We start from the raw sequence: 23,385 nt of genomic DNA on the forward strand, positions 1-23,385 counted from the left end.
TTCCAACTGTAATCAGACATGTCTAAGTTGCCTTAACATATACAGTAGTACCCCAATTTACGCGGTCAATTGAACCCACAGGGTACCGCGGAAAGTGAAATCCGGGTAAAGTGAACAACAGAACATATGGGATTAATTCCAATAGAGACTGGCCCGACCCCCAAACTCCACTTTTCCCGACACAATACTGTACCTATGTTGTAGTAAAAATAACATCTTAATTTTATGATGGTATTCTCACACAATTAATATTTAAGAGAAATACAGTCGCCAGGTTAATGTCCATTCAAATAATGGACTCAAATCCCCCCCCCCTCTTCCCAGCTCACTAGCTCCTACCTCTGAGAAATGTTTGGGTGAAAACACTAGATTTTAACGTTTAGTAATAAATAATACCTCAGACTAAAGTTAGGATAATATAATTGACATTTCTGGATTCCTTGCACGTCAGGGAATATTTTGAATGTAAACTTCATATATTTTGCACAAAAGATAAAATATTTGCTTTGTGTAAACCAAATTATTACATTACTGTAGATCTAAAATTTGTATATCTAATGCAAAATCCATGATGTTTATATTCAAAATGATCATCATGTTGTAAGAATTCCAGCAATGTAAATTATATTCTGGCCTGGTAATTTGTATGAATTTTATGAGCTAAAACAAATATCTTCAGTAAATAAACAAAGAAATATTCTTCAAGGACACTATCTGTCAATCAAAATACCCCACCTCCGCCCTAGCTGGGTTGGTCCCTCCCTCCCTACCCCCCACCCCCCACCTTCCCTCCCTACCAGAGAAACGATTGGGAGAAAATAGTATATTTACATTTTTAGTAATAAATAATAACTCAGACTAAAGTTAGGATAATATAATTGACATTCTGGATTCCTTGCAGGTCAGGGAACATTTTAAATGTAAACTTCATATATTTTGCACAAACGATAAAACATTTGCTTTGTGTAAACCAAATTATTACATTAGATCTAAAATTTGTATGTCTAATGCAAAATCCATGATGTTTATATTCAAAATGATCATCATATTGTAAGAATTCCAGCAATGTAAATTATATTCTGGCTGGGTAATTTGTATGAATTTTATGAGCTAAAAAAAAAAAAAAATTAAACTTCACCGCGTATATGAGTAGATGCACCGCGGAAAGTGAAAGTCCGGTTCTGGCAAGGTACCGCGTAAATGAGAAATCGCGGAAAGTGAAACCGTGTAAAGCGGGGTAATACTGTACAACCACAGTTGCAATTTCATAAGGAAAAATGAAGTCTCAGGTGCACTCTAAGATTGAGGGAAAACGGAGGACTCAGACATTCTGAAGTGATGAGAAAATGGACGCCTCAGTCGGGGGACTCAATAAAGAAGGCATAGCTACATATTTTGTGGGCTATTTAATGTAATATGAATCGTCTGATTTTACGTTAACTAACATGCACGACCGTCATCATTACATCATGACAGTATACAGTAAAGCATTAAGCGATGAAAATCACATATCAGAAGCAAAGTTTAGGAAATATGGTATCTAAATATTAATGCACCTGTAATAATATGAAGTACTGTACTGTATTTGCTGTAATTATGCAGCTTGGGGTGACAACATGGGTCAGGAGTTCATTCATGTTTAATCCTTTGGACACATATATTGTTTATAAGCTGCATTCCCAATGAGTGTCAGGTGTGAATAAAGTATGAAAATGGTAGCTGGTCCATTTTTACTTCTTTTTATGATGACAAAATCATGTTTCCACATATTGTATAAATGTTTTATTTTAATATAGCTGGAGTAAAAAATATGTAGAAACATTAAAATGAAGTACCTGTACAGTTCAGGTATTTATAGTTTCCTCATTTTATGCTATGAAAATTAGCCAACACTATTCAAATGTCAGAAAAAAGCAAAAAAAAAAAAAAAACATTACCCTGTATCCTCATATTAGAAGTAAAATTATTCATTATATAGCTCCAAAATATGAACATGGCCAAAATGTTCAATAATCACAGCTGAAACATCCAACAGGCAGCTACAATCAAAAGCTGAGCTAGCCTCATCAGGCAGTCACAGTCCATGATAATAATTCAACTATTCCACCATGATACAGAAATAAGCTCATTAATTAGTTTGCACTGAAACTAGAGACTGCAATAGTCATGGATGTGATATAGAGTTGGTTTGAATTATGTTTAGCTTGATGCAATTGAATATGTAGAAAGCATTAAGCAGTGTTAATGATTACATCTTAAACATTATGCTAATAATTTTTAATAACTTAGGTAATACTTATCCACCAGGTGCACTTATTAGTGGTGACTGCCAAAGATGGGGCCCCTGATCCACGGCTCTCCACTGCTACAGTGACTGTATTAGTTAGTGATATGGGGGATGAGCCACCGGTATTCTCTCAGCAGGTGTATGAGGCTACTGTACCAGAAAATCTTCCTGATGCTCTGCTCACCACCGTCGTAGCTACTGACCCAGACACCAAACCAGAGGTAAGAAATTATTTCTTCATCATGCAGCAGAATAAATTTTATATCAGTATTGAATGTATTAATTCCTGATCCTTGGATGAATTTACTATTTACAAGTACAGTTGGGTCTTCATTTACGCAGTCAATTGAACCCGTGGAGTACCGCGTAAAACGAGAAACGCGTAAATGAAATAACAGAACATATGGGATTAATTGAAATAGAGACTGGGCCGACCCCCAAACTCCACTGTTTCCGACACAATACGTACCTTGTAGTCAAAATAACATCTTAATTTTATGATGGCATGCACACACAATTAATAATTAAGAGAAATATCAATAATATTAAGTTTTTTAACACTTACATTAGTAGAAAAGATGGCTGGGACACGGGGATGGGGGGTTGGTTCCGAGGCAGAGGGCAGATTATTGGCCCTCACCTGTACCACTTGTATCAATTGTATCACTATCCACCACAGAGGCTTGCAGGGCCTCTTTTTCAAACCCCTCAAAGTCCATATAAGTCCATATGCTCACTATCACTGACTTGGGCCGGCTGTGGTGGGTGACGGGTGAAGAACTCGGGAATGTTTTGATGACTGGGCGACCTTGTGCGCATCCTGCCCTCGCCGCTTCCTGCGTAAATTACCGAATTTGCCGGGTAAATCAAGCATTTCGATTCTGGCAAGGCACCGCGTAAATGACAAAACGCTTAAACCAAAACCGCGTAAGTCCAGACTCAACTGAACTGTACTATGTAGCTTGTATGTGCAGTGTAAATGCTTTTATTTTTTTACTATTAATATCACTTTATGCCTTTAATGGTGAGCCCTCAGGACAAGTGATAAAATTAGACTGGAAATTAACTACAAAAGTTATTTTATGTGTTTTGTAGTTGAAAAAACATAGAGATAATTTATCTACACACTTATGTATCTACAGTATTGTAAGTTAATATTTTACAGTTATAGAAATATACATTTTATGAAGAGAAATTACATATATGGGACCATTTATCAAGCATGCTTGGGACCTGGGAGTTACTAGATAGGGTTTTTCCGGAATTTGGAGCACCAGGCCTATTATGTCCTAAAGTGCAGTAAACCCTCTAGGTGACAGTGAAGCCTCTGTTCAGATCACTAGCTTCACTCCTAAAAGTAGCTTCACTAAAACTTGAAATTATAGGCATATAAACAGCAATAACAAAAGCACATAAAAAGCATTAATGAAAGCATAAAAATAGTAAAGATGATGCAAGTTAGTGTACATACTGCGTCAAGGCAACCAGGGACATTGGCCTCCTTGACGCTCACCTTAGCAAACAGCCCAGCTGGGACACTGCCTTGCTGCCTGCCCTATATGGGAATTATGGTGAAATTGCCTACTATCGTTGTAAAGGGAGCACGGGAGGTGAAATGTCCTTTCCTCCCTCCTCTTCTGCCTCCTACAACCTCCTCCCCTCTCCTGGACTATGCACCCAAACGTAGTTTTGTACAGTACAGTAGGGTCAGGATATACTGAAAAGGGACTTTAAGTAACGATTTTTTTATATCACGGCTACCAAAATTATCGACATTTTCTTATGTATAGCGATAATATTTTATATTTTGCGAGGGAAATCGGGCAGGAAATATTTCAAATTTATCATGACTACCAAAATTATCGACATTTTTCAATATATAGCGATAAATTTATTTACAGTAGACTCACAATTTGTGGGGTTATGTTCCTGGGTCCTCACATAAAGCCAAAAGCAATATAAAGTCAGAAACACTCTTAAAAATCCCCTACATCACCCCAAAAACACAAGTTGAAAAACTGTTCAGTACTTAAATGTACCTGTACTTTATAAGACTAAAAATGTTATCTCTTGTGCAAAATATATGATCTCTACATTCAAATTATTCGCTGTCTTGCAAGGATCCCAGCAATGTAATTTATATTCTGCTAACTTTAGTCTGTGACATTTTATAAGATAAAAACTTTAAGCTTTAAATCACAATCACCCTTACTTGAAGTTGGAGAGGAGTTGATTTATTATGACAGCTGGGCCGGAGCTCGGTTACCTAATGGTATTTATTTATCTGTCATATGAATTGACTTGAGAGAATATAATTCACATTGCTGGAATTCTTGTAAGATAGTGATTAATTTGAATATAAACCTATATTCATTGTTATGCACACAGATTCAACCTGGTGCTTATCCACTGTATCAACAACCTTCAAGATTATCTGGAGTTCTTTTCAACTATCCACACATTGTATAACTTCATCTCTATTAGTAATACAATGCATGAACTTTATGTTCAATCACAAAAAGAGCTTGGACAGGAGGTATTAGAGCTAGAAAGAACTGTGACAACAAGATGGTTCTATTGGTACAGAAGTATTCGCAGAATTCACCTTCGTTATGAAGCCATTCTTGCCTTACTAACTTCTCTATCTGAGTACTGTACAGTAATGAGGCATCTACGGAAGCCTCTGGACTGAAAAAAAAAATGGGAGTCCTGGAGTTCTGTAGTTTGCCTTTTTATTTTTGAAAAACTGTTCTTGCAAACAAATTCTCTGTCCGAGCAGCTTCAAGAAGGAAGTATATCTATAGTTCGAGCTGTGGATCTCATTACAGCCACAAAAGCAAACCTTGTTAAAATTAGATCTGATAGTGAATATGGCATAGTTGTTCCAGAGGCAAACACTCAACAGCATGAAGGATCAGCTTGTAACAAAAGAGTGCAATGAATAACATATACTTTGAAAGATTATCTGTCAAACAGCACCCTTGGTAAGTGTTCAAAACATCTAGAGAATTTTCAGAGAAGCACTTAAAAGACCAACTGAAGTCAGAGTTGTACTTCTCAGTAATTGACAGGTGCACAACTGAATATGATCGGAAGTTTAGCAATAACATTGATCTTCTGTAGTCCATCTCCTCTTTTGATGTTCAATCTAAACAATTCCTTGATGAAGAAAAGCTTGCTTTGTTTTCTAAACATTACAGAGCACACATTGATTCAGTTATGTTATCCTCACAACTGCATTCTGCGAAGGTATTCTTAGATTAGAAGCCTGAGGACCTATTTGATGTGTACCAGAATCTAAATGCATTACCGATTGCTTTTTCTGAAGTACAGGTGCTCCTCTACTTAAGAACGTTCAACTTACAAAATTTCAGAGATACAAGCATCATCACTGAGGGGCATTACCTGCCAGAACAGGTGTTTAATGTGGATGAGACTGGATTATTTTTTAAGAAAATTCCAGATAGAACAAACATTACCTAAGAGGAGAAGAGTGAGCTAGGTTTTAAGGCTGTATTAAAGGGTATAGCTGTACTAAATATCCATAATCTTTTAATTTTTTACAATATGTTTGGTATCTACAAGAGTAAAGTTGGACTTACAAACAATCATCAGGAACATAACTCGTTCGTAAGTTGAGGAGCATCTGTACTCAGTTTGTTATAGTTCGAATGTTATTGGCCATTCCGGTTACTACTACAGGCAATGTAGGATTTTTTTCAGTGCTAAAACGCATCAAAAATGACCTGAAAACAACAACGGGTGATGACCGCCTTTCTAGCCTACTTTTAATGGCTAATGAACAGAAAATGGTTAAATCATTCAATACGGAAGAACTGGTTGGTAATTTTGCTCGACTGAAGCATCGCCGTTACCCTCTGATATAAGAACAGTCAATAGCCACTAGCTGTCTAGTAGATGAGTATGTCATCCTATTCTGAATATTCTGATTTGTTCTCTGATGATTTTTTTTTCTATTTAGTTTTGTCAATATATTAGCTGAAACAATTATTTGGTCAATAATTCAAGAGTTGTACTCTAGATCTCTAGATGTTGGGAAAGAAAAGTTCACTTTGCTGGTATCGTTATTGTTTTCTTAATAAAATTCAAAGACAATATTGGCAACAGGGTCTACCATTAGACAATACATTATGCTTCCAATATCTTCCCAGGTGGTAGTACCTCCCTGTTTGATAGCTGCCTACTACCTACTACCTGGTGGCCAAGTTGGAATATTTAGCTCCCATTGGCATTATGTGATATACACCTGTAGGATCTGTTGTGTGTGCATGTCTATGGGATCACCAATACATAATATATTAAACAATTTATTCATCAATGTTTCAGATAACATACATAATGGTGAATGGGGATTCACAGCTGTTTAGTGTGGAGCCTGAGACAGGTCAGGTTAGCACCTACCGTGGACTGGACTATGAGGCCTCTCCCAGACACACCATCATTATTGGCACCTTAGAAAATTCTCAGGGTGGCTCACAGGTGAGAAAGTCTCTTTGTTGTGGAAAGTGTATTTTCATATTGAATTGGATGTTCGATTTACAGGTATCCCTTGATATATGAATGGGTTAGGTTTCAAAATATCATTTGTTTGGTAAATTTTTGTATCTCGAATAGAAGAACGTATGGGACAAATAGGTACAGTGAGTTCTGCTATAACGCGTGTTTTGATAACGTGAATTTGCTCTAACGCGATTTATGAATTAGGAACGATATTTGTATAATGCGAACGCTTGTTTGCTGTAACGCGATTTTTGCTTACTATTTCTTCAATTTTGTGGTATTAACTGTGAATATGGTAAAGCAGAATATCTCCAAGAAGCGTTCTGGTGATAGAATTCCCGGTGATGATCGTAAAAGAAAGGATATAACACTTGAAGAGAAGCTCGATGTTATCAACCTCAAAATCACCCTTCTCCCCCATCAAGTTATATTCATATTTTTTCAAGGTAAAGTATTACATTTACTGTATGATTTCATTATTAGATATGAATGTAACATTTATTTAGACTGTGCTATCCTTTGTGTTAGGCTAACTACTAAATTTTTTCGATTTCGAGTAATCTGCACCTAACCCTATTTTCTCCATAAGCCCTGTTATTTCTATTACGCGATTTTCTATAACACGATATTTTACAAGAACACAATTATCGCGTTATAGCAGAACTACCTGTATCCCTTGATATACTAATAGGTAAGGTTAAAAAAAATGTAAGGTAAATTTTCATATCTCAAATAGAGGAACATATAGGAAAAACAGGGTTCAGTTCCCCAATGACAAAAATACCCCCAATATCATACCCCCAAAACATGAATAAAACCAACCTATTAATGATAAATAGTACACTACTAATCTAATTTACTACCTAACACACAAAAAGAGTAATAAAATACTGTTTAACTCTGGTACATTACCTTTTGAGAGGCATAACACACACGACCCACGCGGGATGTGTGGAAGGTTCTGCCCATCCCTGGTGACTGTCAATCCGAGGCAGTTGAGCTGTGTTACAATGCCCATAGGATGGTTCTCTTGTGGAAGAAGCTATTATTGTATTTGTACATAAAATACTATACTGTACAGGTAGTTCTGCTATAACGCGATAATTGTGTTCTTGTAAAACATCGTGTTATAGAAAATCGCGTAATAGAAATAACAGGGCTTATGGAGAAAATAGGGTTAGGTGCAGATTACTCGAAATCAAAAAAATTTAGTAGTTAGCCTAACACAAAGGATAGCACAGTCTAAATAAATGTTACATTCATATCTAATAATGAAATCATACAGTAAATGTAACACTTTACTTGATGGGGGAGAAGGGTGATTTTGAGGTTGGTAAAATCGAGCTTCTCTTCAAGTGTTATATCCTTTGTTTTACGATCACCACCGGGAATTCTATCACCAGAACGCTTCTTGTTGATATTCTTCTTTATTATATTCACAGTTAATACCACAAAATTGGAGAAATAGTAAGCAAAAATCGCGTTAGAGCAAACAAGCGTTCGCGATATACAAATATCGTTCAAAATTCATAAATCGCGTTAGAGCAAATTCACGTTATCAAAACACGCGTTATAGCAGAACTCACTGTACCAGTAACTACAATATGGGGAATAAATAAAAATATAAATAAAAAAAAATACTGTTATCATTTGGCAATCTTGCCACTATGCACGATACAGCCGTGACCCCTGAGAGAACCCTGCTGCCCCCCTCACTCTCTTTTATGTGTTTTACCTAATGATAATTATGATTTTTTTTTTGCACATTCTATGTGAATAATAGTGTGTGCATGTAATGGAGCAAAAAAAAAACAAAGAAGAAGAAAATTATGTACATCAACCCTAAATACAAGTTAAAAATAACAATTACGCAGCTCACAGCTGGAGGCTGAGATACCAACACTGCATCCCCCTCCCATAGCATTACCCATCCCAAGATTTCTGGGGTCATAAGAAATTTTTATTCCCTATATGTTTTTGACCTTATGCTAATTACAGGTACAATAAACCCTTGTTATTCATGGGGTTTAGGTTCCAAGGAATGGCACAAATAGGCAATACTGTGAATAGCAACTTATACTACCTTAGTGCACTACTGTATATCTATACCACACAACCGACCAACCGTGGCAGCACTCATCTCCTCTTTTAACTTATCTAATACAGTTGTACCCCACTTAACGCAGTCAATAGAACCCAGAGGGTCCCGTGTTAAGTGAAATCCGCGTTAAGTGAACAACAGAACATATGGGATTAATTCCAATAGAAACCGGCCCGACCCCCAAACTCCACTTTTTGAAGACACATAACTATGTTGTAGTGAAAATAACATCTTAATTTTATGATGGTACATGCACACAATTAATACTTAAGAGAAATAGAGAAATACAGTCGCCAAGTTAATGTCCATTCAAATAATGGACTCAACTCCCTCTCACACTACACTGCCGGCTCTTCCCTCTCTGAGAAATTTTTGGGGGAAAACCACTAAATTTTAATAAATAATACCTCAAACTAAAGTTAGGATAATACAATTGACATTGCTGGATTCCTTGTAAGACCAGGAATATTTTGAATATAAATGTCATATATTTTGCACAAAAGATAACATAGTTACCCAGAGAAAAAATTTTATCTAAAATTTGTATGTCTAATGCAAAATATATGATGTTTATATTCAAAATGATCACCAAATTATAAGAATTCCAGCAATGTAAATTATATTCTGACCGGTAATTTGTATGAATTTTATGAGCTAAAACAAATATCTTCAGTTAATAAAAAAAAAATAATCTTCACGACACTATCTGTCAATCAAAGTACCCCACCTTGCCTCCCCCCTCTTCCAACCGCGCGGTCAGTCCCAACCCTCCCCCCCACCCCCCACCAATCCTCCCTTCAAGAGATGTGGGGTGAAAAAAATAAATTTTAACATTTTGTATTAAATAATACCTCAGATTAAAGTTAGGATAATATAATTGACATTGCTGGATTCCTTGTAAGACCAGGAATATTTTGAATATAAATGTCATATATTTTGCACAAAAGATAACATATTTACTCAGAAAACATTTTATCTAAAATTTGTATGTCTAATGCAAAATATATGATGTTTATATTCAAAATGATCATCAAATTATAAGAATTCCAGCAATGTAAATTATATTCTGACCGGGTAATTTGTATGAATTTTATGAGCTAAAACAAATATCTTCAGTTAATAAAAAAAAAAAATATTCTTCACAGGGTAACAGATGGTCGGTCGGTCCCTCCCTCCCCCCCACCCCCCACCAACCGTCCCAAGGAGATGTGTGGGAAAACCAGAATACTTAACTTTTTTGTAATAAATAATACCTCAAACTAAAGTTAGGATAATATAATTGACATTGCTGGATTCCTTGTAAGACCAGGAATATTTTGAATATAAATGTCATATATTTTGCACAAAAGATAACATAGTTACTCAGAGAAAAAATTTTATCTAAAATTTGTATGTCTAATGCAAAATATATGATGTTTATATTCAAAATTATCACCAAATTATAAGAATTCCAGCAATGTAAATTATATTCTGGCCTGGTAATTTGTATGAATTTTATGAGCTAAAACAGGCAGTCAGGCAGGGTGTCGGGTGGGGCAAATCTAAAAATAGCGTCTCGAGCCGGACACTCACCGCGTATATGTGGAAAAAATCCGTGTTAAGTGAAAGTTCAGCTCTGGCGAGGCACCGCGTATATGATAAAACGCGTTAAGTGAAACCGCGTTAGGCGGGGTAATACTGTAATTCAACTTTCTTTGTCAGGGTCATCACTAACTTCTGCCTTTTACATTTCACTCCACTAGCATCACTAGCACTGACACTAGGCAGTCTCTTAGGGTCCATTTCATACAGAAACGATAAAGTTTTGAGAGTACAAAACGAAATACTGCATCACAGGCAATGGTTGAGCGAGAACGGAGGGAAAGGTGATGCTGTGGGTGTGTGGGGTGACTCGTTGTGCTGAGGGAAAAGTTTCACGAGCTAGCCACCATCACCTTACTGCAAATGGCAAGGGTCTACTGTATTTTTCTTTTTCTTTTTAATTTTTTTGTATTATTATTTTATTTTATTTTATTATATATATATATATATATATATATATATATATATATATATATATATATATATATATATATATATATATATATATATATATATATATATATATATATATATATATATATATATATATATATATATATATACACCTCACCATTACACCAAGTAGCTGCCGTATACACACACCAACACCACCCACACATCACACACACACACACACACACATCACACACACACACACACACCTCCAACAACCACCCACACACATCCTCCAACAACCACCCACACACACCCTCCAACAACCACCCACACACACCCTCCAACAACCACCCACACACACCCTACTTCACCCACACACACCCCCTACTTCACCCACACACACCCACTTTCTCCACCCACACACACACACCCTCACACCACCCCACACACCATACACTCATGCCACACACACACACACACACACACACACACACACACACACACACACACACACACACACACACACACACACACACACACACACACACACACACACAACACACACACACACACACACACACACACACACACATGCGCACGCACGCACGCACAGAGAGATTTGGAAAGCTGCCACTCTGCCTACCCCTAGCTAAGGTGCTCCGTGCTGCATACCCCGTCTGACTTCTCCACTTGACTTCATGGTGGAACCCTGTGGATACTTAAAACTTTACAGAATGGTATGAAAAACTGGTGACAATCAATAATAGTGGATACTGAAAACTGGTTGGAGAGGGATGACTGCAATGTTTACAACTTAAATTCTTTTGCATTTAGTTTCTTTTTTGTATTTATTGATTTAGGCTATTAGAATTTTATTTGTACAGTATTAGTACTGTTCCCACTCATTTATTAGAAAATATTCATTTTAATATTTATATATTTTCAGTCAACATGTTCGGTGTTAGTTACGGTAGAAGACACCAACGATAATCCACCTGTGTTTAGCATGTCAGTGCGACCCATCACCATCCCTGAGGCATCACCCCCTGGTACCTTCATGGCTACAGTTATTGCCACTGACGCTGATGGTACTGGACCTAATAATAAAGTAAGTATAGTAATTTTTGATGACTTTCAGTTCTTTTACATCTCCGAGAGATGCATGCATCAAGGTTTGAAGTTCCCTCTTCAGACTCCAAAAGCAGTAGTTTATAGGACTAGTTAAAAGTTTATGAATTCCTCAAAAGAAATTTGCAAAATATTGGAGAAATTCAAAGATAGTACCAGTATTGTCTGTAGCAGGGATGTACTCTACAGAAATGTAAAATTATTGTGATAAAGAATGAAAGATGATTAATCATGAAATCCTATATTCTATCAGAGCCCACAGCCAGGTGACTCTCCTAATACAGTTTGTTTATTGGGATCTCCTTATTGTTCCCTGTAATGCAAGTTCAGGATGATCTGTTAACCCACTTTGAGTACACTAAATGCCCTTCCCTCCCCATCTCATCCGTAGCCCACAAAAGTTACCCTCATGAGGCAGATCTCATAAAGTTATTACTGTCTCAACAGCATGCTTAATGCCACATCTTCTGTTTTTCATATTTGATTTCATGAACACTCCATCATTTTGAAATTCGTTTCCAGGTGACTATAATGCACATATAAAAGGAGCAGGGGGAGTATCCAAGACACCTGGGGCTGACAATGGGTTTTGCTATAAAAAAGAATTTAAGGAACAGTCCTCCATTTCTAGTGTAACCTCTTAAGTCAGGCAACTCTCATAATCTAAATCCAACTAAATTAGAAAGGGGAGTTGTTACTACATAAGCTCTAAGGAGTGAACTGACATGCTCCTCCTAGGAGAGTAGACACTGTTTTTTTCCTATCTATTAAGGCCTAAAGGATACTTCTCATTACCAAACATTTTCTTCACTGTTATTCAGGAATCTCCAGGAAAGAAGCTGTCAGTATCTAGAAGAGCAATAATCAATGGGAAATGTGTCTTCTTGTAAATATAAGTAAAGATGGGTCCCATAGGTATGACTGTCCAATAGGAGTAGTGTGGATACTGTACACTATACAGTAAGGTGGTCTCAAAAAAATAGGTTCCCATTTTTAAATGCGGCACCTTCCCAAAATGTTTCATATAATGAGAAAATAATTCACTGAAAATATTAGCTCTATCAAACAATATTGAGGGGTTAGTACTGAGATTTGAAATTTCACCATTATATGAAGTTGACATTCTTCCAATCCTCCTTTCTGGAGGCGATGTAATGCAGCTCATCCGGGTCCCGAAACTACTGTCTGGCACTGGAAATTCTGTGGCAGAGGCTGTCAATGGGGCTATTGAGCAATTGTCAGTAAAAGACCGTGTTGTGGTGATGTGTTTCAACATGATAGCATCTAATACAGGTAGAGTGAATGGAACCTGTATTCTGTTGGAGTGAAAGATGGAGAAGGAACTCTTACATCTGGCCTGTCAACGCCACATTCTTGAAATTGTGTTGGGAGTGGCCTTCACCTCGGTGATGGGTTTGTCGACAGTTCCCAATATCCTGATTTTCAAATGTTTCCAGAAGCAGTGGAGGTTAATTAATATAGTGGTCCCTCGGTTAACGAGCACAATCCGTTCCAGCAGGTTGCTCGTTAACCGAAAAACTCGTTAAACGAAACCATTGTTTCAATGGGTTTTTGGGTAATTGGTTCCAGCTCACCGAAAATTGCCTAAATTCAACAAAAAAGGTAGAAAAGTACACTTACTTTGAGGTGTGTATGTAGAAGGCTCCTGGATGATGATGATGATGATGGGAATTAGAATGGGGGTGGAGGAGAAGGGAGAAGAGAAGGCTTTTGGGGTGGAAGAGAAGTCACCCCATGGCACCATTTCACCCATAAAATTTTAGTTTTCTTGGTGTAATTCAAGATTATTTTCTTTAAATCAACACTGCACTGCATTATATATTGTCAATATGTAAAATAAATTTCAAAATGACCAATAATTTGCTTGGAAACACAGAAAAAAAGCGTTTAGTTGAAGAGAGTCTCAAGCAAAATGTTACCTCCACTGAAAACAGAGAGACTAACACCTGTCTGGTGTGTTAACAGGCTGGATGGCACGCCAGAAACTAGTTTCTTTACCTTCAATTATGTTCAATAATTGTTAAAATGACTAAAAAAGTTAATATTAAACTTTTAAAATTATTGAATAGTATAAACTTCTTGATATTTACTAAAATAGTAAGGAATTTAAGCCCTAAAACCATTTACTGTATTGGCGGACTAATACTACAGCTGGTGGACCGCCAAATGCAAGCGAAAACATGTTGAAGTCGGCTCGTAAAAATCTCGATAATCGAGGGATTGCTCGTTAACCGAAGTTAAAAATAGTTAACCGAAATCTCGTTAACCGAGGCGCTCGTTAACCGAGGGATCACTGTATAAGCATTCCCTTAACAGTGATGCAGCAATGGACAAGAACTCAGATCTGTGGTTGCTGGAAATCGCAGACGAGATCATCAAGTTTACGACGGAACAATTTAAGATCCACCAGCAGGATGACTACCAAGAACTGCTGGAGCTATCAATCATCTTCCTGGGCAGGGTTCCTCCCCATGGGATCCACTTAATCGGGCTCCATGAGGTCTCCATCGCGCCAGGTGGATGACCAAAACCATCTTTTCTTTGAAGCTCTGGATGTTCCTGGCTCAATTCAAGCTGACTCCACAGGAGGAGACCAATCTGAAGGCAGTATGCAAGGTATATCTGAAGGTATATCTCAAGACCTTGGTTCTTTGTTCCTGTGCCCCATTTCGCTCCTGCACAAAACCTCTGGCTGTTGAGGGAGCTCCAACGCTACCACACTCTGGAAGACAAAAGACCGATGGCCCAGGAGATGCTCCACCTAAGAAGGTTTTAGTAGACATGTCTGCCATTCAGGAGAAAAAGACCAGTTCTTTTTTCTGCAGACAATCCTGTAAATTCTTTCGAATTTTAGAGCTAAATGACAGTGTCCTACTGAAGACCCCTGAAGACTGGGAGTCAGATGCTGCATTCCAGAAAGCCAAGGAAGTAGCCACACATCTCCAATTTGTAAACGATTTGGCAGAAAGAGGAGTTGCACTGATGACAGAGTATAGCATGCTGATTACTTTTGATGAAGAACAAAAGCAATACTTTCTGCAGGTCATGGCAGACCACAGAAAGCATTTTCCTACACCAAAAAAGTCTGGATTGGTCTAGAATAGAGTCTTATTCTACACAGTCAAAGAAAGAGAGTTGGTATTGGTCCCTCCGTTACAGCTACCATTGACACGTATTATTGTTAAAAAAAAAAGCCATTTTTTTCTAAAAAACAGTTTTTGTGATATAACCCATATAAGGATCCAAGTCCATCTCAACATAACTCTAGAATGCTAGTAAGACCGGAAGGTCAGCATTCCGGAAGGAACGCTAAGAGAAGCAGCCTCGCTAAAGTTCGCCTAGAAAGGCTGAACCCGCTACTGAGGACATCAATAAAATAAAGTTATGAAGAGAAAAACTCAACTCTGGTCTTCATGCTGAGGGCAATTAGAAAACCCAGGGCAGAAGCCCAAAAGTTTTTGTGAACGAACATAAGAGTAGGAAGAAAGATAGCCACATGGTATTCATACTAGCACGTGTGTAATTGGGACAAAGAAAATCGTAAACAGTGTGTATATATATATATATATATATATATACATACATATATATATATATATATATATATATATATATATATATATATATATATATATATATATATATATATATATATATATATATATATATATATATATATATATATATATATATATATATATATATATATATATATATATATATATATATATATATATATATATATATATATAGAAATACATATACATATCTATATAATTTCTTTCAGTGAAGACGAGCCCGGGAGGGCGCAGCCACTGAGTGACTTAAAAGCAAGGAATAGTCTCAAACGATCTATAGTGACTTCATAAAGAAGATGTGTTGTGGTCGCATGATGCTGACCAGAGATCGTATAAGAAATTGTCCCAAACATAATAATTGAGAGACATATATAAAATAAAAGTCACTCTACTTCCTCACTGTGCTGAGAAGTATAAATACCGTATATAAAATCCTCATGGAACTTAGTATTTCAGCAATTACAACACAAATTAGCGTAGCCTTCTTTATGTGTATTTACAGCTGAATCGCCAGGCAAGAAGATGAAGGTGGCAGTGCGTGTGATGGAGGGTGGGTTTGGGGGTTTCGACAATTTCAATTAAATGCCAGTTAGCGATGTGTCCTCCTAATATTACTTATTAAGTAATTATTAGATGTTTTAATTGCCTGTATGTTGGCCTGGCGAGTTTCTGCTAGGCATTAACATACCTAGGTTAAAAGCTAAGAGTCGCATTCTGAGGTTGAACAAAAATTATTATTACGAAATGTCATCCTCAGTAGCAACCTCCAAATATTATTTGATTGTAGTGAAATTTGTACTGTAGTATTTTCTTGTCAAATATAACATTTTGGCAGGGTGCCCCGATTAAATTTCACCGTTTCAGTTTTTACCCCTGTTTTTGGACCACCCTACTAAACAGTATACACTAAGCCTTTGGAAGCTATGTAAGGAAACGGTATTGACATCACTGTATTTCACTTCCTTAATTGTAAAGTATAAAATTATATACCTATTTGCAGGTGGGTGAACTTGGAGTGTCAGTGGATGAAAGCATTGAGCCTTAGGACAGGAGACGAGTGCTGAGGGTCAATGGTTTGATTTCAGGGCACTCCCAGTCCACCCGACTGTAAATAGGTACAGTCAACAAAAATAATTATCGTGTCGCTTTCCATACTTTTCATTCTGGAACACAGGATGAAATTTTTAGGAAACCTAGGTATGCCAACCCAACACATACCATGAGTGGCTGAGGTATTTGTTTATTCCCAATTCCAACGGACCCCAGGGGCACGATAATTTTTTTGTTGACTGTACCTAACTTTATAAGTTGTGGAAGTAGTTAGTCAAGTGTAGTGCTGGCCACACTGCCTCTTTGGCTATTGTAGGCTTAATGAACAAGTGTGCTGTATCCATCATCCCCCTAATAGGCCATCATGCCTCTAGGACCCAATTTCTTCTTGGAGATGAGTTGGATAAAATCATCTCCTAGGTTATGAAGCAGAAGAAAGATTCCTTGAGACCATTTAATCTTCAAGCATTAAAAACTAGGAGAATTCAGTGGCTCCTGAAACTCCAGATACAAAGTTATAACAGAACACTAAAATTATGCCTTCTTCTGGTACAGAACAGTTAACAGGGATCAAAAGAAGTCATATGTTTCATGGGCTTACAGTAGTGGTAGTTTCCTTAAGAATACTGTACTGTACAGAAATCAAATAGAAATAGCAATACTCTACACCTATTCACCTATTCAACCAAAAATATGTTGTTTTAAGAATAAATTCAATTCTGTATGCTGTATAAACAAAAATATATGCCATCACAACACACACAAGCTTGCAAACTCACTCTTAAATCATAACAATAATAATTTTACTTAATGCATTTTTCCTTAGCATAATGAATTTTGGGATGTACCGGTATCTGTTGTGTTAACCGACGAATTCCTGTATTTTTTAGTTTTAAGCGCATCTCCCTTCCCCTTCATCACTTCCCATCCATCCTACTACCAACATTTGTGAGGGAGAGGCAAACAGATACTGTCACTCTTTTTTCCTAGACTGTATGTACAATGTGGGTTCCATCCAGGGTTTTTACTTGTGTTATCATTATCAGGAACTTGTGCCTTCTTTATGCTTATCACATGCTCCCCCCTTTAATTTATTGACACCAAAAGTAAAGGCTGTTTTTACATTTCTGTACTGTATTGTGCAGCATTTATTTTACCATTACAAGTCAGTAAATGCCATTTCAAGAAGGATAACAGATTAATTTTATCATACACTTTCTAAAATGAATGATGCTGCATAAGATAATAGCTTAACATGACAGCATGGAAGCTGACTTTTTTTTCATAATTGTGAGTTAAGATTATACTCCCGAATAATGATTTATAGAGAGTAAATTAACCATAATATGATTGCTCATACACTGATTCTGGCCTCTGTTTGTCCATAATAGGTGGAGTATGAGCTGGTGGGTTATAATAATGCTCCAGATTACTTCGCAATTGATAAGGAATCTGGCATAATCACTGTTAAAACTAACCTTCAGGCTGAACAAGATTCTGATTTTGAGGTAAGTTTAAGCAATTAAATATGCTTTATTAATTTTATATTGTGCTTTTGGTAAATATTAGATTAAAATTATAAATTTATGCAACTTATACCATAATCATTAAGTTTGAAATGAAATGGGCCATATCTAAAGCAGATAATGTAGTAATCATTGCCTGTTTTGTGATATAGTACACATACAGTATACTTGATTTGTGGATTGAAAACAAACTCAAAGAAGTTGAAAAAAATGTTTTTGCTGCAACTGAGAAAATAAATATGAACTTTCAAAAAAAATTTTGACTGAAGGTTTGCTTAGGTTGTGGCAGAGATGTATATTTTTGAGGAGTAAAATAGAAGATTAGAGGAGGTTCTACAGGAATTACACACCCTTTAGGACAGTAAGAAGGATAGAAACACATACTACTTACATAAGAGCGAAGAAGCTTCATGACTGCAAGGAGTACATAAACAATATTGTTGTTAATGGAATCCCTGAATGTCACTTGGATGAGGAAAAAACCATAACCTGGCTTGCTTTCATCAGAATTGTGATATTTATCTGAATATGACAGTTGCCCCAAATAAAATTGCTGGGCTAGAGAATGCCCTTGAGAATAGACTGGGCCTTCAGGGTCAAAGTGAATGGTGGGAAAGCAGAGCATCCTGTCAGTTCAAAGGCAAGAAAACTTGCAGAGAACAGAACTCACTCCTACTGAACTTCTACTGAATACAGTAACTTAGAGTAAGGTACATGAAGAACTTTAGATGCTTGTCAATTAGAGCAAAGAAGAATCAAAGAACAACAGGTGGAATCTGTTTGTAATATTCAAGGGAAAAATAGTAGATGCAAATTCATATATGGACACCACAATGAACACTTTGTGGAAATATTAAAAATCCTCAAACGCCACAATTTCCTTACTATGTGGAGCTTGACACTGTGTAAACATACTTATTGACACTCCCAAATTCTACCATATATGTAAATGGTTTCGATGTTTCATAAGTTCAACATTTTGTATTGTTCAGAGTCATCACTGTATGTATGTATGTATGTATGACCTGTGGTGTAATGGTCAGCATGCTCGCCTCGTAAGCAAGTGTATCTGGGTTTGACCCTCGGGCAGGGTGAAACTATGGGGAAATTTCTTTACGCCATTTGCCTCTGTTTACCCAGCAGTAATTGGGAACCTGGGCTGGTATACAAAACACAAGGGCCTTAATTTTACCTTTAAGTTAAAAGACCTCGGGAGCACTTTTAAGTCCCTTAATAGTCGTCTGTTAGTTGATACCATGGCGAACCAACTAGAACATCAGCGGCGGCAACGCATTTATCGGGAAAGGAGAGATATGTTTAATGAATATAGTGTGTATATATTAAATATAGTGTGAATATAGTGTGTGTATTCCCTCTTTATAGCAGAGATCTTCTTTCTTGACTTGGACAATACTGAGAATTAGCGTGTCTCACACTCTGCCACTGACCTCACCACACCAGGAAATGCAGCATTGGCTCTCATGGTGATTTCCAGCCATGCCCTTTGGTTATTTTTTGTTAACCACCCATCACCTATTTTCAAATGAAAAAGCCATTTTTTTTTCTAAATAACAGTTTTGTAATTAAGTCCAGAATGCAATGACTAGCTTTATACCTAAGTATGTAAATGCCTTGCATTAACTCGCTAGTTTTCTTGCTGTTTTAGACGATTCTGACATTTATCTTTGGGGCAAATCACTTTTTAGTTAGGTTAAGTTAGTAGAATTATAATTCAACATATGCAACTAACCCTATAAAAAGGTGGTTACCCCAAAGACTAATGTCAGAATCATTTAAAACAGCAAAAAAATTAGCGAAAAATATATTTTTCATGTGAAAATAATGATGGGCGGTTAACAAAATGAGAGCGACGCTGCGTGTCACCATAACATCAAATTGGGACTTCAAAAAACTTGTGTTTTTATGACTAATAAATCACGAATATCGTGTTTATTTTTATAATGTGATTCTGATCTTTTAAAATGTTAGTTTTTGTATAATGTAGTATTACTGATACGTAATTTGTCTTAGTATGCCTTATTGTGGGTAAAATTAAGTATATATTAAATGCGTCCTCCAAAAGCATGAATTTGTTACCAGAGTTTAACAGTTAATTCATGTATAAGATTTCTGATACACTTCCTACGTGCTCATGTTTGAAATAATGAATGTATGTATCTTTATATAATTTAGCTAAATATCTCATCCCAACGACTATGAATAAACTCATTTAGAAATACATCATTACTTCAGGACACTATCAGATAGATTTGCAACTGCCATTCAGCTGAAACTCCTGAGGAGGGGGCGGGGCATCTCTTCTCAGCTGGGAAAAAATGCACTATAGTGCAATGAGACACTGGGAAACAATCTTCTGTTGCAACATATCATTGACCCAACCTACAATAGATATGAGCAAACACCCTACTTTGACTTTTGTTTTTTACTTCTATCCTTTTTGCCACTGATCGGCTCGTTAGCCGCATGGGTGGTCGGTCACGTCTCTGTTACGTACTGGGCGTGCACTGGCTCCTGAATATATCAGAACCTTCTCCAGTGTTGGTGAAATTTGGCTTTGAAAGAGCTCACACTTGGTGTTGTCACAACACTCTCTGGCAGATTGTTCCAAGAGTTCACAATTCTCTCACTCTGAAAAGTTTGCCCTCACTGTTTTTGGACTTGTGGCTTCTTCAGCATTGAGCTGTGACCCCTTGTAGGTCGGGCATCCGCCATCTCCAGGTATGTAGGTCGCCTTTGCCCATCTATAGTATAAGCTAGGCAGTTGCAGGCATTCTAATCTCTCTGGGTAGCTGGGGTTCCGTAGAACAGGCACCAGTCTGGTAGCAATGACTGTTATATGATGGATCTATAAACTCTCAATCAGTTTTATGATGTTCAAAACCTTAACACCATTTACCACTATGCATTGGCTAAAGATCAGTTTTACGATGGTCACTATCCAAATGCTTTTCCTGCATTGTCACTGCTATGAAAAAGTGATGCGCAATAACTCGCAATATTCCGAGATATGATGACGCAATCTTGGAATGGCAAAACACATGCGATCCACTTGGGATATCTGGGAGGTTCTGTCTGTCCTCGGTGATTGCCAGGCTAAGCAGTTGAACTGTGTCACGTCGTCCAGAGGATGGTTTGTGAGTGGTAGACATTATTCTTTGTACATAAAATAATGTATACTGCACCTGTAAATGTGAAAAATAGATAAAAGTATTAATAATAAAGAAAATAAAAGAAAAAAATACTGCAGTGCCATTTGGCAATCTTGTCACTACACACAAGACAGTGGAGCCGTGAGGGAACGCTGCTCCCACACTCTCTGTGCTAGCTCCCTTATGTAATAAATGTGTAATCCCTTTATATATTTTACCTTATGATAATCTTCATTTTTTCTGCACATTCCTTATTAATGCATGTAGCGGAGTAAAAACAAAATTACTTATATCAACCCGAAATTGCAAATTGAAAAATAATAATAAAGCAGCTCACAGCTTGGCAGGAGGCTGAGATACTTATGCCTCACCCCCTTTCCTGCTCCCATGATTCACACTAACTCACAGGGACGTAAAACACATTTGTTCTCTTTATCTTTTTGACCTAATTATAATAAATAAAAAATTTCACAATTCTATTTGAAAGATTGTGTACATAAGAAATGTTTATTCCCTCTATGCTTTTGACCTTATGATAATTATTATTATTTTTTTTATTCTGATGAAAGATTCTGTTCATGTAACAAAGTTAAAAACATGAAGAGAATTGTGTATGTTTACCCGCAATTACTTGTACAGGTATCCCTAGAGATAAAATAGTTAGGTTTAAAATAAATATTCATTACATGAATTTACGTATCTTGAATAGAAAAACATAATGGAAAAAAGGGTTCGATTCCCCTATATCAAAAAAATCCCAATATCATACCCCGAAAATACAGAATCGGTTCACAATCAAAATTTATTGATTGATTGTGGTAATTATATCCCTGGCAATGCAACAGCTTAGGTCATATGCCCCCAAATTAAACTAAAATCTTATAAGTCTAAAAAAATAAATAGGTGTAATGCAAGGCAAAAAAAAAAAAATAGCCAGAATATAACTCCTACTCCAAATGGAGGAGCGATAGGGGTTGTGGCTACCGAAGGACCCAGGGGCATGTGATTTGAATTTTGCCAGGACCCAAATTTATATAAGTTTGGAAAGCTTTCGTAACTTGAATTAATGGTGTCAATTTAGGAAATTCGAAAGAGCATTTTCGTATCTCAATTGTTTGTATCTCGAGGAATACCTATACAGTACTGTTTATAACTTGACTTTGCCAGAGCATTTGGCAGTGTACCTCATAGAAGCTGAAAGTTAAACTGAGCAGACATAAAATACAGGGTAATAACCTATCATGGATTAGTGACTTTGTATTGCTCAAAAACAGTGTACCTGCATTGCAGAGTGACAGGGTTGATGGTGTCTGTTTTATAAATGGTATGCCAGATGTTATTCTCTCATCTGTACAATTGTTTGCCAATGAAACAGAGTTTCTAGATAAACTGTCACATTTTTAATAAATTAGTTTCTGATTATTTGCGAGAGTATTTTCCCATTATTATTTATTTAGACAGTGGTGTGTGTCTACACACACACACACACACATAACACACACACACACACACACACACACATATGAGAACTCACTTACGCAGTCAATTGAACCCACGGCGCCCAGAAAGTGAGAAATGCGGAAAGTGAACAAATATAACATATGGATTAATTGAAATAGAGATCGGCCACCCCCAAATTCCACTTTCAGACACAAACCTATGTTTTAGTAAAAATAACTTAATTTTATGATGGTAGCACACACAATTAATAATTAGAGATATATCAATATTATTAGGTTTTTTAACACTTACATTAGTAGAAAAGATGGCTGGGCACGGGATGGGGGTTGGTTCCGGAGAAGCGAGATTATTGGCCCTCACCTGTATCACTTGTATCAATTGTATCACTATCCACCACAGAGGCCTGCAGGCCTCTTTGTCAAACCCCTCAAAGTCCATATAAGTCCATATCCTCACTATCATTATCACTATCACTGACTTGGGCGGCTGTGGTGGGTGGCGGCAGAACTTGGAATGTTTGATGATCTGACCTTGTGCTCACCTGCTCATGCAGCTCTCCTGCGAA

The 23,385-nt window shown here is 36.9% G+C and overlaps 1 protein-coding gene across 1 annotated transcript in view; it reads left to right on the plus strand.

Moving 5' to 3' along the window:
- Positions 1 to 23,385, plus strand: part of LOC121873111 (cadherin-99C-like) — a 143,295-nt gene that overhangs the window by 50,631 nt on the left and 69,279 nt on the right. The window contains exons 15-18 of the mRNA XM_042376423.1: positions 2,308 to 2,508; positions 6,635 to 6,787; positions 11,833 to 11,994; positions 18,055 to 18,171. Coding sequence (XP_042232357.1) covers positions 2,308 to 2,508; positions 6,635 to 6,787; positions 11,833 to 11,994; positions 18,055 to 18,171 — 633 coding nt within the window. The remainder of the gene's footprint in view (positions 1 to 2,307; positions 2,509 to 6,634; positions 6,788 to 11,832; positions 11,995 to 18,054; positions 18,172 to 23,385) is intronic.

Source organism: Homarus americanus, unplaced genomic scaffold (assembly GCF_018991925.1).
Source record: "Homarus americanus isolate GMGI-L3 unplaced genomic scaffold, GMGI_Hamer_2.0 scaffold32929, whole genome shotgun sequence".
NCBI classification, from domain to species: Eukaryota; Metazoa; Arthropoda; class Malacostraca; order Decapoda; family Nephropidae; genus Homarus; species Homarus americanus.